This window comes from Hyposmocoma kahamanoa, unplaced genomic scaffold (genome assembly GCF_003589595.1).
Source record: "Hyposmocoma kahamanoa isolate Upper Pololo Valley unplaced genomic scaffold, ASM358959v1 100021, whole genome shotgun sequence".
Classification (NCBI taxonomy): Eukaryota; Metazoa; Arthropoda; class Insecta; order Lepidoptera; family Cosmopterigidae; genus Hyposmocoma; species Hyposmocoma kahamanoa.
In genome coordinates, this window is record NW_020653200.1 from 19,740,716 (window position 1) to 19,761,455 (window position 20,740).

General features: G+C 35.7%; 2 protein-coding genes across 6 annotated transcripts in view; one reads left to right on the plus strand and one right to left on the minus strand.

Annotated features, from left to right (window-relative positions):
- Window positions 1-1,472: 1,472 nt before the first annotated feature.
- On the minus strand, window positions 1,473-3,455 carry LOC113226614 (CCR4-NOT transcription complex subunit 9). Its single transcript, XM_026459316.1, has one exon. The coding sequence runs from the start codon at window positions 3,259-3,261 to the stop codon at window positions 2,365-2,367; it is 897 nt and encodes a 298-aa protein (XP_026315101.1). The 5' UTR covers window positions 3,262-3,455; the 3' UTR covers window positions 1,473-2,364.
- Window positions 3,456-6,127: 2,672 nt separating this feature from the next.
- Window positions 6,128-20,740, plus strand: part of LOC113226792 (HEAT repeat-containing protein 5B) — an 81,588-nt gene continuing 66,975 nt past the window's right edge. For 2 of the 5 annotated variants that reach the window (XM_026459563.1, XM_026459545.1), the window contains exons 1-3: window positions 6,128-6,685; window positions 7,965-8,094; window positions 12,375-12,586. In XM_026459563.1, coding sequence (XP_026315348.1) covers window positions 7,969-8,094; window positions 12,375-12,586 — 338 coding nt within the window. In that variant the 5' untranslated portion in view covers window positions 6,128-6,685; window positions 7,965-7,968. Of the gene's footprint in view, window positions 6,686-7,598; window positions 7,633-7,964; window positions 8,095-9,826; window positions 9,938-12,374; window positions 12,587-20,740 lie in introns of those variants that run through there. The other 3 variants (XM_026459571.1, XM_026459554.1, XM_026459580.1) reach the window with 3 other exon arrangements.

The window sequence follows — 20,740 nt, forward strand, 5'->3', positions numbered from 1 at the left end:
ATTTACGGTTATGTGAATATTGTTCAGCATCTAATGTCAATTAAGGTATATTGTGCGTGCATTGTGTGCATGTAATTTACATGAACAGTATGGTAGCAGTAAAGTTTTTCCTGGAAAAATGTCATTCTATTTTGCATTAAAATCAATATCAACTCACTACAATTATACTATTAAAATTCGCTACTAAATAAAAAATTGGAAACTATTGTGTCTCTCAAACAAACTGAGATGGGCTAGAACATGGCTAGAACTCACATCACATGCCCCATAAAAGGAAATGTTCGCTCTCAATGTCAAATAATCTTTATTTCATAAATAAGCAAATTACACTTGAAATTGTCATACTGACATCTCTCTCCTCTTGTGCTTGTGACGTGACAGAATACAATTTTGGTCTTTCTTTAAGTGCAAGTTTTGGCATAAAATTAAAAACTTTATACATGTATGATTTAATATGGTAGTTCAATAAAAACAAATTACATAAAGTAATTAAAAAAATATAGGGATAATTGCTATTCTCTTTTCATTACTTTATTCTGTTTGCCTACTACATTAGTACATATCAATCTACAGAATAGTTTTAATTATTGATGATTCACTGAATCATTATACATAGAGAGGTTAATAAAGTCGAATAGCATTTACATTGTACGCATATTTGGCCCTTTAATAAAATAGATAAGATACCTACAGTTATTTATTGCAATAAGTACTATATACTTAATTACTATAACATCTAAATTAAAGAACCTTATGAATAAAGGATTTATGTAAACAATACACACATTATCCATGCATTGACCTAATATAGTAATATTATACTATTATATATAACATAAATTCATTATTTATAAAGACACCTTAATGTCACATAATGGTCAAGTATGTAAATGAAAACACAAGTGTGTTTCTCATGACTCCAGCATACACAATGATAAAACGCAGAGTTCTTGTTACTATTGCCAGCTGAAAATTCATTAACACTTGCAATGAAATTAAAGACTACAAATATTGCAATTAAATAGAAAAACAGTTGTCTCTGTGAAGTATATTTCTGTACAACCATTAAACTAATTTAACAAACTTAAATATAATGCTTTCCCCAACAAAACTAGTGCAAAAACTGGCAGTAATTTTAGAACTGTAAAATGAAGTATTAATTATATACTCAACATAATTTACACCACTTATATCTTATAGATTTCATAACTTTCTATAACAATACTATAATTCAAGACCCAATAAATTATTTTATAACAGTTTACACTTTGAAATAAAGCTTAACTCACATTTTGCAGCATGCATTTATGAGTTACAAAGGTTCAAAATATTCCTTGTAGTATATCGACAAGTACTAAGTATAAGGGCCAAACTAACAATTTGATCATTTTCACTTTTTTGTAGGAAATGCTTTTTTTTATAATGAAATGAAGCATTTCCCACAAAAGTGAAAATTATTACTTTGGCCCTTATACTTATGACTCATCGATATATTTATATTATTTCGCTCAATATATGCATAAAATGCCTTTATTGGGCCATGAATGATACAAATCAACATCAAAAGCTTGATTCAACTAGATACAGAGTCATTAGACCCTAATAATCACCTAGTGCACATTGAATATAGTGTTGTAAAAATGTGTAATGAATATATGTTTTGCCAAAACTACAGTTGTTAAAAGGCCTTTTAATATGTATATGTACATGATTTTTTATCACTGATATTTAGTCATTATAATATTTTGCTGAATTATAATATTTTGTCAATTACGCTGTAATTTTAGCATAAGGTGTAAATTACTAATTACTAAGACATTGTTATTGGTAATAAAGTAGGTAAATATATAATATTAAGTGTCCACACCAAGTTCACAATCATTAATATTCATGATCTGTATCAAACAGAACTAATTAACTATAGTTTTCTAACACAGCCTGCGTCTTTTGACAAGAGCTACTATGCATGCATTCTACATTCTCTTTCAAATGCAGGCATAGATAATGCAGCATAAATGTTCCCTAAGGGCAACCTTTCAAAAAAGGAATATTTCACAATAATATTTAAATGCAGGTGACGTAACCTTACATTGCATATCTGGCAATAATAACAAGATTAACTTTAGGATTACCAATTCCTAAAATTAATCTTAGGAATTAATTTTTATGTTAACCATAACATAAAAATTAATTACTGCTTCTTCATTGTGTCTTCAGCTTTGCAGGTAAATTACAAAAATGATATGTTATGTCTTAAAAGAAAAAGAATGCTGGCCAGCCAAAGGACGCGAGCTGTTGCAGTTAAATAAATCACACATAATAATAATATGATGTGTTGCCTATTGTATAGACAGAAAGCGTGGCTCACATATTCTGTTGTGCAGGACTTGCCGGAGGAGGCTGTGCTTCCAAATTCTTTATTAGTTGAGCTAGCCAGTGTTTAGTAGAATTGTCTTCCTGAGGACATGCAGTGAATGTAGCATCTCTTAACTGGTCAGGCAGGCATTGTCTGAGAGCTTCTCTAGCCCTTGGATTATCTGAGAGGCGTAAATAACACCGGACAACATGCTTCAGCAGTCTAGCAGATGGGTCTTTTGCAAGGGATAATACCATCTTCCCCAATATCATTGCTACATGTGAAAATCTATCATAGGTTTGACAAATATAACACAGACCACTGTCATCTAATAAAATTTTCTGTAATATAAAAGTAGCTACAGTCTTGGAAAGCTCAGATCCATTCTCCATGATTCGCAGGCACAATGGTATTATTTCAGTAGTCAATAAAAAAGTAATCACTTCTTGTTCATCAGTTTTAACTAGCGCGCCAATAACACCTAAGCTAGTCAGTCGCAAGTATTCAAAAGGACGCGTCTTGGATACCGTATGTAAAAATGGGTACAAGAACAAGGGTACATGTGCTTGCAGGAATGCCGACCTCGTCTCAGGGTGGGAGGCCACACATTGCATTAGAGCCAATGCGTTGCAGACGCGGTTGCTTTGATGGGCTGTCAGCGTCGGCGGTATCATAGCAACATAAATATTAGTAATTTCTTGCAGCAACGCGGCTATAGTGCCAAAGCTATGCCATAGCATTGGCGCTAAGTCAGGAACTACTTCGCGTTTCTTGCTCAATTCCAAGAGAGCGTTTTCGCGAGTTTCAGGATTGCATAGTTCTAATATCCATGTGTAAATTTTCTCTCTGTCTACGACGGCCTGCATATTCGCTGGGTTTTGTTGGGCGCTCATGGTGTTATTCATTGATTACAAAATGCAAAATAACCAAGTAGTAGATGCAGTTATTCAGTTCTTAGTTATGTTCTAATGTTATCATGGCACCCCTAACAACCACAAAATTACACGTCTGAGCACTTAATACATTACCTAATTTTACACAAGTCGTACACTACACTGTAGTTACCAAAAATTTTTATTGAAAATCACAGCCCCAGCCACGAGGTACAGGTACGCAATCATAGACAACTTAGTAGTTTGTGACACTGACATCCCAAGTTTGTGGTTTGTGATCATAAAGGATGGAAAAAAAATTAAGGTTTATGGTAGACAATACACAAATTGACTTCCAAGCCTCAGAGGATGGAAACTTCAAGCCTTAGACAATTTATTTTTTTTCCATCCTCTAACCTTCAAGCTCTTTATTCTGTATCTATGTTCAAGCTCAGACGAATTCTGTCTCAAGAATTTTAAGCTATTTCTTTTTTTTCCTTGCGGAAAGGTAAAGATATATAGACCGTGCAGCCAATTTTTTTATTCCGTTTCTATTCTCTTCATTCCATTTGCACTCATAATTAAACTTGTGCCTGATCGGTCTTTAGAGGGAGTGATTCTAGTTAGTTCAATCGGTCAACTGAACTAGGTCGGTCTTCTAGTTCATTTAGTTCATCTAGTTCCTTAGTTCGTCTTGTCCTTGCTCGGACATGAACAAAAGAATACTCTAAACCAGTAAAATTCACATGAACTAATATGAACTTCTAGTATTAGGAGGTCAATAAATAGTACACTGTACTAAATATTTAAAAATACAATTAGTATGGAATCGGCTCTATTTGATTTTCCTTTATATTTTACAAGTTTAAAGACTGTCATTCTAACTAAATATTCTTTTTTTTACAAAATAAGAATTTTAGTTAGAATGGTGTGTTTAAAAACCAATATTTAGGTACAAGTATTTCATATACCGTACACATGGTTGATATTATACCTACCACAGAAATCCAGATATTTACCAAAAAATATGAGCATTTACTTTTTTGCAAGCTTACATATAACATAATGTAGATACGTAATAGAGACTTAAAGCGAGTTAGCAACGTTCAATCGTGCATCCCACTCTAACTTGTACTAAAAACAGTGAAAGATCGCTATTTGTCCGGCTCGCACCGTTCCTAACGAATAAAAACAAGGGAACACGCAGACAGTTCCTAGTTCGTACTGATCTAAAAAGAACGATGAACATCAAAACCGTGCAAGACGAACTAGTTCATGTCGGTCAGTCTCGGGAATACATTCCTTATAGTTCGCAGTTCATGAACTATACAAGCCTAGTCCTAATGGCGCGTTAAACCGCGACGTCTGCCGCTTTCGGCAAACTATTTAGCTTTGCCGAATACAGTCGTTTCGGTTGTCTTCGGCTGCAAACTATCGTCGACTCTACCCTTTTTTCGGTTTTAAGGTCTTAAACGAACAAATAGAGTCAATAGTTATAAAATCACTCTATTATTTAAGTAAAATAACAAAAAACTATATTTTAGGTGACACAAATGAGATTGCGGTAACACGAATGATTTTCGCATAAACTCAAGCGAGATAGTCGGCACACTAATGATACGGCACGATATCTATTCTCTCAGAATTGTTTATTATTATAACACAAATTTTGTCGTATGCAAAAGTTAACATTTAACATATAACGAACATTTCAATTTCTGTTCTAGTAATCCGGTTTTGAAGGGTAAGGGTGATGGTGAAAATACAGACACATGGGTCTGGTCAACTTATGTCTCAGGGTGACGGGCGCAATGGCATTGTCCCACAGGTTTTTGTGATTTAATGCTCTGAGTGGTACTGCAACTGTTATAGACAGGCGTCTAGCTTACCATCAGGCGCAAGACTTGTTCGTCCCGTCACTTGATAATGTGTAAAATATATATACATGTATGTCTTATGTTACTCCACACAAAGTATGTTCATTTCCAATCTAAACACAAAAATAATTATGCATTAAAGAATATATAAATGATTAGTTCACGTTTTTGGCATGAAAATTTGCAAATATATTAAAATATATATGATTATTTGAAAATTTTTTTCCTACACAGCCAAGAAATGTTTTTGTTTAGCATAAATACGTGCGTGACAAAACTGTGTGAATAAGTTTTCCACCTACAATACTTAGCCATCTATCAAATCGATGACTTTACTTACTGCCTATAATGCTTTTTTTCCATCCTCTAAGCTATAATGTTTGTAAATGCATTTATAATCTATGACGGGTGTTCATGCGTCTTTATCGCACTCGTTACGGAAAAAATACTATCTCTATCTTTATTTGGCAACTGTTATTTATAAAAAACAGACAAACAAATAAAATGTAGTCCACATCTACACTCATTATTTACATAAAAAATATAGCAATAACGTAAATATTTTCATGAGGATATACCTCAAGGTCTTCGGCCGCAACTAATTAACATTGCGGCGTATATCTTAAACGCACTAGTCCATCGAGCGCAGAAGGAAAATCACCCTATGAGTTATGGTTTAAAAAAAAAGCATTTTAGAATTATTGGTTGTAAATGCTATGCACATATTCCCAAAAGTCATAAGAATTTTGACAAAAAAGCTCAGAAAGGAATACTAATTGGTTTTAATGGAGATGAAAGCTACAGGATTTGGGATAAAGTCAATTACAAGTTGATCAAATCTAGAGATGTTACATTTGAAGAGACACCGGTGCTAGGATTTAGAGACGAGAAAGACATTCCTTGCATTCCTCCACTTTCAACTGGAATCAATGAAATATTTCAATATGAGCTACCAGATCTCCAACAAGAGACATTCATAGAAAATATCGTACAGCAGAATGACGCTCAAACCAGGCGAGAATCTGAAAATGAATCGATGACTATCACAGTACCATGGATCGCTTGAGAAAGAAGTATTAATTACGTACAACAAGGCCCAGATGATCAGGTGGATCAAATGGATATCGAGGAGTCAGAGCAGTCTCATGATACTTTAGAGCCTGAAATTGAGAAAGACTTACATGAGTTTCTGAAATTTACTTGAACTTTGTGAAAATTAAATTGAACAGTCGGCTCGAATGACTTTTAGCAATGATATTAACCACAATATTAACTGACTTTTAGAGAGGACTATTGTCAAACCTCCAAGTCGGGGCGAAGATTTTATTTGTAACATGACATCAAATGCACTTGTTGACCATCCTAAAACTTCAAAGACACTATGTCGAGAGCAGATCGGGACAAATGGCAAGAATCCATTACCTATGAAATAAATTCCTTTGGTAGTCGAATTGAAGTTGAACCAAATCGTACGAAAGCCATTCCTTGCAAATGGATATTCAAAATTAAAACTAAACCTGTCGGTGCTTAGGTCAAGTACAAGGCCAGATTAGTGATTATGGGATATGTACAGAAGAAAGGTTTCAATTTTTTTTGAGATTTTTAGTCCTGTAACCAGCCATCATACCCAAATCCTTGCCATTGGGGTCGTATTTCCAGTGCTTGAAATCATACTCAAGTCCTGACTTGAGCATTGAGTAGAGTTCTGGAATACGATCCTTAGACACCTAATATCTAAACACACTATATTTTCCTAACAAGTCCCCGTCACTTCTGCACTTTACAATATCGGTTGCTTTGTAGATTCACATTTTTACGTTAACAATAAAGAATGACAAACGGAGATGAGTCCCAGGATGCTTTGAAAGCGGAAATATTATGATTAATTATGTTTACATGTACTTACAAATCGTTTACTTAAAGGTAAAACCACATAAGTGACATTTTCCACAAAAAATCTCCAAATATACCTGTTGTAAGAAAATTACACCATCTTTCTGCAGATAAAACTCTTATTAAGTTTATAACGTTTTTGTTATTGAGTTTCTACCATACCATACCATAGCTACATAAATTAGAGACTTTTTGTTTAAAATGTCACTTATGTGGTTTTATCTTTAAGTAGACGAAATATTAGTTATTGAAAAAATTTTGAGGTTAATTAACTATTATGAGATTCACATTGCTTCCAAATACTGCCGAGAGAGGTCTCTAGAGTTTAGAAGTATTAGGCTGTCTGGTTCAGCTTTTATATGAAATTATCTGTGTCAAATAAATAGGGTGTTTTAAATACTCTATGGTCTGTGTGCTGAGCTGGTGATATTTTGGCTTATTTTATTTCTGAATGCAAAAAAACTATTATTTACTACGTTAAATATTTAGATTTAGAGTTAATTAAGCTTTTCAATATTAAGTTAGTTTAGGTGGTGTTGTGTGTACGTAAAAACAGATATTAAAGAAAGTATGACGTGAATTCTAATTGTAAATAATACGGAGTACCCAACTATTGTAATCACCGTTTTAATTAGTAAGTTGCTTACTTCGATTGTCGTATGAATTGTTTGTCATAGTTAGTGTTCACGCTGTCCATTTTTTCGAGAAATTTTTCTATCTCTGATTCACTAGCTGACGCCATTGCTAAGTATAAACAAACATTTATTACGCACTGTAGATAGTCCACATGGTTTAAGTACTGATCTTCTCGTTCGTACTATTTTAGTAGACGTATTGTTATGCAGTTTTTGTTTGACACCTTTCATTAACGTAACCTATTTTACAGTACTGCGTGTGTTTAGATGTGTGTAGACTACTGTACCACATAGTAACAACAAATTTTAAATTATAACGTGTCTTTTGCAGAATTATGGAGGTGTCCCACTCACTGACTTTAAATGAGACTGCATTGCAGCAGTTGCCGGATGATAAAAAGCCTTTGTTTATCTTCGAATGGTTACGATTCTTGGATAAGGTTCTAGTTGCTGCACAGAAGGTAATCATTATATTATGCGCTGCAATCAACACTCACTATTTTGATTTGCAAAAATTGAAGCTATACACATTGAAATAATGGAGCAGGCTATAACTTAATAATTCTTACTTGACCATTCACCTGCAAATGAAAATGCACCATATTTAGCTTTGACTGAAACCTTCTTCAACATAAGAGTAATGGAGTTGCCTTTATTGTAAATATTAACTAATTTTTATATATTATTATTATGTCGAATTTTGTGAAAATTCACTTAAAGAAATAATAAAGAGTTTGGCAGATACATACATACAAATATTACAAATGTGAAAATGAGCATGTACTATAATCAGTGTACTGATATTCCAACTAAACATAACAACTAAACATAAAATATACCGATTCATAATACAACTGTTACACTTTTTAAGTAATTTTGATGCTTTTCACAAAGACAAAATTAACTTTTGATTTGTAATATTTCTAAAAAAATGCATTTGACATTATGAAAATTCGAGCTAACGTTATTTCGGACAAATGTATTTTCTGACTTCTGATAGGTAATCCCAAGCTGTAAAACGATTACAACAATATTTTGTTAGTAATTGCTAACATTCACTAAAAAAGACATTTTAAAAATAAGATAAATCAAAGCAACTCTACAGTTTCATTGCTCTAAATATTTGAATCGCTTGTGGTTGGAACAATTGAAAATCCTCCGAACCTGACGACCATTTGTTGGTAGGTCAATGAAAAGCATAATGAATATCTACAAAAGATTTTTTTGGGTTTTTAATTGAATGGCCTTCTTCTTTGTATTTACAAAGAAAAACTCATTGTCAAATTTTTTTTCATTTTAATGCACACACTCATAGGTTTGCACTAGGGAAATCCTGTATCATGGGTGCCATGGACACTCACATAGACAACTACAAATTACACCCGACTCACGAGAGAAATTAATGTAAGCCATACAAATATTTCTCCTGGCCTGGGAATCATGCCCGAGACCTCTGCGTGGCAGACCAGTATATTATATCAGTTGCCAACTTAGCCATTCATCTTGGCGTGCACGGACAGCTCATCTATCGGGGTGTAATATACCACTGTATTCACAAAACACTTGACTTTTGGAACACTAAGAAATCCATGCCACATTGGCTGAACTTGTTAAAGTTGATCTTCCTGTCTTGTGCAATGGTAAATTTTTTATAGTGCACCTAACTCAAAAGTTTGATAATGTGTAAGAAAGTAAAAAAATCAAAGTTAAAAAAGTATTTATTGTATTTGAAAAAAGACTTAAAAATGTAATAGAAAAACTAGAATATGCAGGGTGTAAATTTGAGACGGGGCAGCAAGGCCAGCTACCTTAATCGTTGCAGTTACAGAAAAACGGCTCTAGAAGACTATCCATGAATTTTGGAGGCTTTTTGAGATTGGCATTCACAGATTTAAAAAAAAAAATGGTACAGTCAGCATGATAAAAGGCAATTTTTACAAAACTTTTTTTTATGCCACTTTTGATTTGGTCTCTGGTAAGGATCAATAGTCTCTATGGGACCAACTGACGTAAGAGTACTCTAAATGTCAAAAATCGCAAAAATCTTTTTACCATACATTTTGAGGGACCTATTTAGTAATCACTTATTCTGGAAACTAACAATAAGGAAACTAACAAATTGACAACGTATTATGTATTTCAAAATAAAAACAATAACGAAAAGCAAAATAACATAAAAAGTCTATGATAGTAAGTGCCCGAATTGATTGCCGCTTTGGCGGATGCATCGATTCGCTTTCTTCCGCAAAGAGCAAGTAGCGGCTGAAATTCTACTCAGATGGATTCTATTGAAAATTGCTGCAAGTGCGTTTTTCAATTGTTGAACACTGTTGTATTTTTTTATAAATTCAATTTTTTAGATAGCCCCAAAGAAAAAATCAAGGGGCGTCAGATCAGGCCTGCGCGGTGGCCATTTGATAGGACCATGTGTTCCAATTAATTTGTTTCCACACTTGAAAACATTTTGATTAAAAATCGTCTTAAAAGTGACAATTTTCAAACAAATTAAAAAAATTGTGATATGATTATAATTTGGTTTTACCTAAGTCTTATTTGTAGAGTAGCGGCCAGTTTCGTTTCTAACAAAAAAGATATTTTGCGATTTCTGCCATTTCGAGTACTCTTACCACAATTGGTCCCATAGAGACTATTGATCCTTACCAGAGACCGGATCGAAAGGCATAAAAAAAAAGTTTTGTAAAAATTGCCTTTTATCTTGCTGACTGTACCATTTTTTCAAAATCTGTGAATGCCAATCAAAATATCTTCAAAATTCATGGATAGTCTTCTAGAACCGTTTTCCTGTAACTACAACAATTAAGGTAGCTGGCCTTGCTGACCCATCTCAAATTTACACCCTGTATATTAACAAACTAGCCACCACGCCTGATAATACTTTCGATTCATGGTGCAGTGATTTGCCACTGGCCATATGGAAATCTGTTTCTGTGTGTCTACAACTATTTTGATTATTGTTTTTGACAATTATACCAATTATGACCACTTATTCTCTCTGATCCTGTAGATAAAATTTAAAACTTTGAATGTCTAAACATTTTTGTTTTATTACACCATTCCGAACTTTTTAATGCTGATTCTACACATGTACGCTGCAATATCTACAGTCGATACCCTAAGATACCTGACCACCAAGCCGACCTTTTGCTTTTGAGAGCCTTCTCACGCAATTATGTTTGATATTTGTATCATAGTAGAATAAGAACGAGTATGGTATTAATATTATTAGGGTGGCTTCATTTGGGGCCTATGGGACCCCTCATCACTGCGACCATGAATGACCTATTGTGATCACCTAATCACAACTCAGAGTCAAGACCAACAGCATTAAGGAACTGAAGGACTTTCCTGGCTCCGACAGTCTTTATGTCCTCTGGGTGTGGCCTGTGCCTGCCCAGTATGGAACTTCTTACGCCCATCAGAGGGCAGAATTGGGTGCGGAGATGCATAGGAGTTTCATCCGCCTTGTGGCAGAATCTACATTCTCTGTTTTCTCTCTGTCCAATATTTGACATGCTTATTCAAGCCACAATGCCCTGTTAAGGTTCTAGTCAGCATTCTGATGCCATTCCTGTCCAGTGGCAGCTTCTCTACAGTGTTTGGCACTGAAGGCAGCTATCAGAGTTTTAGAATGCTCAAGACCCTTAGTCTGCAGGCACATGTCTCCAAACAAACTGCCTCGGTGGCCGAACGGTTACCATGCCGGACTGCCACGCAGAGGTCCCAGGTTCGATTCCCGGGCCGGGAGAAATAGTTGTATGGCCTACAATTATTTCTCTCGTGAGTTTGGGTGTAAGTTGTGGTTGTCTATATGTGTGTCCATGGCGCCCGCGACACAGGGTTTCCCTAGTGCGGGGCTATGTTGAGTGTGTGCGTGTGTGTGTGCGTTTGTGACGATGTCACGGGAGACGTATGAGCTCTCGTTCAGCAAACTGAGCTTTGCCAGGCTGTGTGCTATTCCTATAAAGCCTCCCTAGCACCAGCCTTTGCCAGTTTATCCGCTGCTTCATTACCTTTGATGTCAGAGTGACCAGAAACTCAACCCAGGACAACATTATTAATTTTTCCGAGAGTATTCAGTATAGTTACGCAGTTCTCTACAATACAAACAAGTATGGTAACTCCGTCCCAATGTTGTATTTGTGCGCGCCCCAGTGGCATAGCGTGTGGGGTGCAGAGCGGCACAGCAATGAGGGCGGCGCAACGGCGACTGCGACCGAACCCTAACTAAAATTATTATTTTTTATTTAAAATTACAAAATAAATTCCACTGTTTGAGAAAACAATATCCTGAACTACACAAATGTGGCAAAGGTAGGCGAACATAAAAACACAATCGAGGCTAGCCTGCCCGAACGAACTACTTTTTAATTGTGGTACGCCACTTGCGCGCCAGTCGCCCGCCGCCTGTCGCACACCGTGTACGGACGCATGCATTTGCAGAATCTAACGATACTCTGAGGTTGCACAACATTGCTCATCTCAACGCCCCTTTGTACGCGTGTGCGTCCATACTCGTCGCACGGCGATTGCGCACAGATGCAAGCCGTGTACGTTTTCTCACAAGTCTACTCAGAACCAAATGTTTGATTAGGGCGTTAGGTATCATAGGGCATCGATAGTACGTCGTGCTGTGGTCAACTATATCTTATACATACAACTTATATACTGGTATATTGTAGTTATAATTTTTATGTGATTATCCATTTTCTCCTTTTTACAGTCTGACATAAAGAACTGCCAGCAAAAGCTTGTTGCTCAACTTGTGAATATTCTCCGAGAGTCCCTTGGTGCACCAGCCAGACAATTACTAGCCAGGTGCCTGGCAACGTTGTTTTCAGTCGGCGATACATTCCTCTTATTTGACACGGTCAACAAATGCAATGACATTATCAAAGTGAAAGATGACTCGACATCATATTTACCAACAAGATTGTAAGTTTTTATGTAATATTTTTATGAATGTAATTCACTGATTTATGTGTTATGTTCACAGCAGCAATGCAAGCTTAGTTTGCTACTTTTCACACTGCAAAGTGCGATGTATTGCAAATGATACTAAGTTGAATTTTAGCAAAGCATTATGTTAATTTATATCGCGAAATTTTTACTAGCAAAAATAGCAATGTTTTTCATTTATGTAACACAGTGTTTTTTTTTTATTTACTTTTTTTTAACAGCCTAGTTAATGATGATTAAAATATTAAAACAGTAAAATACATTATAAAATAAGTTGAGATGTTGAAAACCGAACCTGAACTTTTTGTTCAGCATATTCTTGTGAGATGACTGAAGCCACTCGTATAATATGAATGACCCAAAAACCGTATTGTATGTAAATATTGTTATGGACCGCTTTCAAATTGAAATTGTGAGTAATATTATACTTCGCTGGTGTCCGCAAATGGAACTCTGGGTGCCTATTTTGCGTGTTCCCTAATATTAACTAATATAATTTACTGTAGGATGCCAATGATGACTAATAATTGCATTTGCGAAGTTCCACCACGCAGACATATGGATCAATTTAGAACCCACTGCTGCATATAGTCAAATTTATGTATCTCTATAAAATGACGACCGCTGGAATGTTGTACTACCTAGACTAAACATAGGGTATTCCCATCAAGTATGAACTAGAAATATAGACGAAATAAGGATCATCCATTCCTGATAACTCATCAGGTAAAATATCACTTTTAAATATCAACTTTCGTTTGTGCTGAAATCACAAAATTAGAAAACTGAAATAGTACAGGGCCAACAACTGACCTGTGAGTACGTCTTCGTATATTCCGTATTTCCGTAATAAAGATAATATCTCTCACAGTGGGGGCTGTTCCATTCGGTGGCGTTGGGAAAATAGCAAAACAAAAACAAACTGAATCACACTTCATCGGTAATTAAATATTAAATATGTAACTTTACAATTTTCGTCCATTATAGCAAAGCTCAAGTTAAACTGGTCGATTTGCAGTGAAACAATTGACATTGTCTGACACTGTCAATAGTTTCGAATTTGGGCTGGCGCATCGGAACGCAGTTTGATTTGGCAGAGTAGTTTTCAAACAATTTAAATGATATTTCGTCTCTATTTCGTCCCAATGGGTATTCCCTATACTTCTTATATCAGGACAACAATATTAGCTCTGGGCCTACTGCCTCGAAGTACCTAGACCTAAATAATTTTTAAAAACTAGAGTAATTTCACAAAAAAAGAATTTAATATCATGGTAGTAAATTTTTAAGTTTCTTTCCTATATCAGTTGTACCCGAGTACTACAACCGCTTGTCTAGCGCCAAGAGTTATAACGACTGGGCCACCGAGGCGAGGTCAGCATTGTACAACGCACTAGAAGATGCAGTTGCTCCTGATTAATTGCTTTTTTGCCATATATATACGGTCCATAGTATTTAGGAGTGTAACTTTGAATAACTCTTCAAACTCGTGATATATGAGTCCATTGTGTAGTTAAAACTGTACAATACTCTGGTGGTACCCTGTCTCACTACATTTTAGTACCAAAAGCTAATGTTTAATATTAAAATAGCCCTCTTTTTGTCTATTGCTCTGTGGAATCTATTTAACTGCTTGTGATTGTTTTTATTATGTGCGTTAATGAATAAACATACATCATTAAATTTTTTTGTTTTGTAATTGTATGTTGATGTTATATAGCATATGTAAATATTGTTTATGAGTACAGTGATTTGTTACAAAATGTGCGTAGGTGCACAGTATAGTATTGTAGAAAAAACACTTATGCCATGCATGTTGCTAGATCTCTTTTTTACTTAAGTGAGAAAATAAAACGTTATAGAAGGAAGTAGAATTAAGTATAAGCAGAATTTTAAAAAAAAGTATGTACGATGATGTTTTATCCTCCTACCTACATTTGTACTCCGAGTAGTATATATAAATCCAAAAATGGGGTTCGTTCGCTAGCGATTAAACTGAAAGAGTAGTTGTTTGTGTGAAAAAAGAAAACTTCGTGTTTTTGTTTAATAATTTTGCTCAATTTGATTCTAATTATATATTAGTAGTTAGTATTTACATGTAATTAGCGTAATATTTGTTAGAATTTGTTTGAGGTAACCTAACCTCAATTACTCATTATGGAGACCGATCGCCCTCGGCCTCCGGACCCCCCGGTTCCTGATCCTCCCGATCCGATACCAACGAGTACTCGCAGACGACGTACATTTGAGGTCTCTGCTCCACCTGCTAAAAGGAATAATTCGAAGGTTGATTTATCTACCCCATACAATGCTGAAGCCGTATATATGGACCCGTCAGTCGTCCATAGGTCCTTATATTGTCCACGTTTCACCCTCGGACCATCTATTAAATTCGGTGAATTTCTGAAAACCCACAAAATATGCGCTGATGGAGTGAAACGAATCGGCAGAAACAGGATTTCTGTCAAATTTACTACGGCCAATGATGCAAATAATTGCCTGTCCTTACCCATTATAGGCATGTGCAAATATTCAGCTGTTATTCCAACATACAACCTGACCCGATTGGGCCTAGTTCGACAAGTCCCCACAGATTTGACCATGACGGAGTTTGCGGAAACACTTGAACTACCAGCAGGCTGCGGTAAGGTTCTGAAAACCAGAAGACTCAATAGAAAAACAGTAGGTAATAGAACAGTCACTTGGGTTCCGACACAGACAGTAGTTGTTACATTCCTTGGCCAATTTCTTCCGTCCAAGGTCTTTTTGTATTACACCTCTCTTCCGGTCGAACTATACCAATACCTCACCATCCAATGCCACTCTTGCTGTAGTACGTGTTGCTGCTCAGTGTAGGTCTAAACCTAGATGCTCCAGATGCTCCAAAGACCATTCTGGCGACTAATGTCAAGTAGTAGAGGATGAAGCTACATGCTTGCATTGCTCCGGACGACATTTTGCTACAAACAAAAACTGCTCAGAACTGGACAGACAAAAATCCATCAAGACTGTTATGGCCCTAAAAATCATTCCATATGTAGAGGCAGCAGCACAGTTTCCAAGAGTTACTAGGTCTTATGCTGAGGTGTGTCAAGGGGCAATTCCTGAGCACTGTGCCAAAGTGCTCTAACATTCAAGTCATATTCATCAAAATCGGACTTATGCTAAGACCGTATATTCCTCTCCTCGCCCTAAAGCTCCCCCGGGGAAGTCGTATGACAAGACTGCCCACAACAATATTATCGCCTATCCAAAATCCTCAGTCCTAAATGGTTGTGCCTTAAATCACAATCAATCATCATCTCCCAATGAGATGTCGGAAATCCTTATTTCTTTCTTGATAAATCTTATTTCCTCAAACTCCATCCCATTACCGTCAAACGTTGCCGAAAAACTGTCACAATTAGTCACCTTATCCTCCTCCCATTATGGACTAGTTGTTCATACTCCAATGGAATACCCAGAGCATACGACAGACGAAGCATGAGCTGGTTCACCTAATTAATAATCACCTCCCATCAGTCATTGCCATCTCTGAGACATGGCTGATTCCTGGTTCTCATTTTAGAATTCCGGGATTCTCATGTCTTCTGCTGCTGGGTATGCAGGCAGTGCTATTTTGATTAAACGCTTCCTCCCCTTTTCCCAAATTCATCTCCCTACACATTCCCCTGATATCAACATGGTTGGTGTCAGAGCCTTTGATCTTTTATTTCCATTTATATTCCCTACCCCAAATCCACATTAATCCCAGACATCCTTTTCCTTCTATCATCAGTTCCTTCCCAATGGTGCATATGGGAGACTTTAATGCCCACCTCTCCATATGGGGATAATGCTTGGCAAGGGAAATGAGTAATAGACTTTGTGCCTTGTCCTTGTTGGAAGTATTCAATGATTATGATCATCCTCCATCCATCATGTGAGCATCCCTGATGGTTCCCCTACCAGAGTCTATCGCTCCCAAAATCCAAAAGGTGCTGTTGATCTCCCTTTGTTCCCCATCTCTTTCTTCTTTTATTTCTTGGAAAGTTCTTTCTTCCACATATGGTAGCGATCATTTTCCTATTCTCTTGTCTATACCTAGTAGAGCTATTCCTTTCAGTAACCCATCCCCGTTATTAAAATACAAAATATTTGAAGCCAATTGGCCTTCTTACTCTTCCACTCTAGAGACATCTCTAAAGACGTCAGCAATTTTCCCAATAGATTCTGACCCTCTTTCCTCTTACCACGTTTTTGTACATTACATTACTGCCTCTGTTGATCGTTATATACCTCTAAAAAGCCTGTTAGGGGTTTCAAAATCTAAACTTCATGGTGTAATTCTGAGTGCACAGCAGTGCAGTTAAACACAACACTTAATAGCATATAAGTTACTATATATTTATAGTTATTGTTTTGCACTGTTAAATTTAGTGTCAAATGTAGTAAATTACTTTAAAAATTTAAAAATATACTATCGATACGAGACCGTGAAGCAAATTTTGCAGTTTTAATTTTTAATTGGAACTACTAATTATAATGACACGAATGCACATGTCTGTGCACTAACATCTACGTTCTTTACGTAAGTCTGAGTACATTTTTCGTCGCAACACATGCATCGGACGCGTTAGCGTTAAAATCGTAATTACAGCAACAGAATTCGGGAGTTTTCTTTTTCCGTCATAAATGCAGAACAATTCGTTTTCATAACCACGACATAGGGTAAAACGTTTCGAAGCGCATTACAAGGGCTTTTGCAAGTGTATGTTCGAAATTTCACCTTCGAAAGAATTAACTAACAAAAATTCTGTAGTTGTCACTTGACGTTTGTCTTGCTAGAGTATGCGTTTACGTGTAAATTTGTTATATTTATAATATAAGATTTGGTACGAAATTACTTTCATTTTTAAGTCACTCCATGCTTTTGAAGTATTACAAAAATCATGAAATAATTTTAAACCTACAAAAAACCACTTAAGGTTTAATTCCTTCTATACAATAGAAAAGCACGCCACCAACACCAATAAGATTAGGTCAAGTTTAGTGAATTAATGACCTATAAACGAACCAAAAGTAATTAGCTTCAATACCTAATATCCATAATTTTGAGTTGCATGTGCATACCTACCTTTTTGCACCTTTCAGTAATGTTATTGTGGCCTGCTGGGTCAGCTTTAGCAGAATCTTGACTCTCTAAGGGTCGTATTCCAGAACTCTACTCAATGCTCAAGTCAGGACTTGAGTATGATTTAAAGCACTAGAAATCATACTCAAGTCCTTGCCATTAGGGTTGTATTTCCAGTGCTTGAAATCATACTCAAGTCAGGACTTGCGCAGACTTGAGAATGGAATACGACTCTTAGTGGGTTTATTAAATTCTTCATATCCATAAACATAAACACAAAAATATTTAGAGATTACAATACTGTTTAAGGACCGTATTCCAGAACTCTACTCAATACTCAGGTCAGGACTTGACTATGATTTCAAGCACTGGAAATACGACCCTAATGGCAAGGACTTGAGTATTGTGTAGAGTTCTGGAATACGACTCTAAGAGTCGTAGAATACGACCCTTAAACTCTAAGAGTTCTAGAATACGACCCTTAGGTTCATATTCCAGAACTCTACTCAATATTCAAGTCAGGACTTGAGTATTGCAGTGAGCACTGAAAATCATACTCAAGGCCTTGCCATTAGGGTCGTATTTCCAGTGCTTGGGTTCCACTCTATAACTCTAGAGTTCTAGAATACGACTCTTAGGGTCGTATTCCAGAACTCTACTCAATACTCAAGTCAGGACTTGAGTATTGCAGTGAGCACTGAAAATCATACTCAAGGCCTTGCCATTAGGGTCGTATTTCCATTGTTTAAAATCATACTCAAGTCTGCTCAAATCCTGATTTGAGCATTGAGAGAGTTCTGGAATACGAACCTTAGTTTTTAATTGCTTGCAGTGACAGTGTCACTGCGTAGTTTTTTATTTGAAGGCCAGCTCACAACACTCACTGTTTTATGAAATTAACCAGCATTTCAAACTATGTCCCATTTCTTTTCATTTTAATTACAATACAATCACAAATTTCAAGACACCAACTTCGTAATCGTAATAATAATAATACGCGGGCATCAGGGGGTCTACTCTCGATCTCCGTCAGACATCCGTCCGAAACAATTACTGTCAAATAAGTAATATTCCACACAATTAAAAGACAAGTATGAAGTATGAAGTTTCATTCGCATCACGTGTCTTTTCATTTGGTCAAGTATTGCTTATTTGGCGGTAATTGTTTCGGACGGAGATCGAGAGCAGACCCCCAGACTCCAATAATGTCCAGTTGTCAAGCGTTTCGAGATTTTATGTCTCTTTTATTTTCGCGAGTAAAAATTAAATATAAATAAATATGTTCTTTCATAAAAATTATTACCCAAATAAATTGAGTAGAACTCACGACACAGATCAAAGCACAGATAAAATCATATTATTAATTTAGTTGTATTAATATCATAGCTGGCAACTTACAGGAATTAACTTTAAGTTTTTTTCCTGTAAGTTGGCGATTATCGCCAAAGTCATCGGTGTTTAAAAATAAACCATAATACAGTGGAAATAACACATTGACTTACAAATAAATGGACGACGGGTCTAATACAAAAACCACGAAAAAAATGTCCCAAGTCAACCTATTCGAAATTTAAATTGTAATGTCATCGCAGTATCGCGCTGTCAGTAGAACAAATGAAGACTAAAGCGGAGTGTCGCGCTCTGTATACGATTTTAGCGCCTTACAAGTGCGGACACTTTTTAGCGCGGACCCGACGTCCATATAATTGTAAGTCAATGAAATAACATTTAAATTTACGTGAACGCTATTCAATGATAACCCGATAATCTTCGGGTTGTGTGCCGCCTATATACTCGATGGGGCCGCCATTATTAGGTCGTATTCCACTATGTTTTTTTGCAAATGTGTGAAAACAAAAATTTTAAAACCAATGAGATTACATTCCACCGGCTGTTTGCATTTTTAGTTACTATTTCTATTATTATTTAATGTTTAAAATTTTGTCTCCATAGAAATTTCTAGACTCAAATATAGTGATGTTCATTTACGGAGACTGATGTTTATCGACAATAAATTTTTACTGAAATGTTTGAATTTCTTACTATAATTTTTGTAATTAAAGTCCCTAAAATGTCGAAGGGAAAAGCATTCACGTTAAATTGATTTCTTTTATTTTATTATTATTACTATTACTAAACATTTTATTTCGAGTAATTTTAACACACAAATATTTCGGACAACCGTTTCAATTTCATGTCAATTTGGATGTTGCTGTTGCTTGAAGAAAAATTTATGTGTTTTAGATATTTAAATTCTATTATACTCGTAGATTAAACGTAGAGTATTTTTAATTTTAAAGTTTTTCCAATGAGTTTAAAATAAAAGAAGGTTGGATTGAAGCTGCAGGAAAATCGAAAGATTGGTTTTCTTATTACTATTTCTGACTTTGTTTCAATTTCAATAGAAAATGCATTTAAAAAATAAATAAAATAAAATCGGCTTTATTTCACATGTGCATACAAAATAAATTAGAAACAATTATAGAAAATTACATAATTCTTCATAAAAAAACAACATAATTTAATTTATTAACTTCATTGATGGCTCGAGTTCACTCTTGACAGTGACAGCTTCAGCAACCCGTGTTAACGTATTATGGAAAATTGACACTGGCGACGATCGCCATATTTTTTATATTATTATTATAATACTGGCACTGGTCCTAGCCTAGTGGCCGCCATTAAGAAAATAATAATTTATATTAATATATTAATTTAATAATACACTAGTACCAGTGTAGATGTAGTATGAAAAATGGAATATTTTTTTTTAACATTAAAAACAGCCACATGGTTTCCAACTATCGATTAGGTAGGACCACATCCCTCGTTGAGTAGCGTCAGTTCAAGGTTAATAATTCACGGAGCGGTTTCCATCCGCGGCCGCCGGTGCTGCTAGACAGCGGTTTTATTTCAATACTTACGACCCTGCAAGTTTGTGCGGGCACGTAGCTGCCGTGGTTGCGGGCACGAAACCGTTGCGATTGCGGAACGGACCGCGAAGTTAGTGGGAGTTA

Bases quoted from the DNA above. Each gene is read 5' to 3' on its own strand.
- LOC113226614 (XM_026459316.1), bottom strand. From the start codon at position 3,261: ATGAATAACACCATGAGCGCCCAACAAAACCCAGCGAATATGCAGGCC.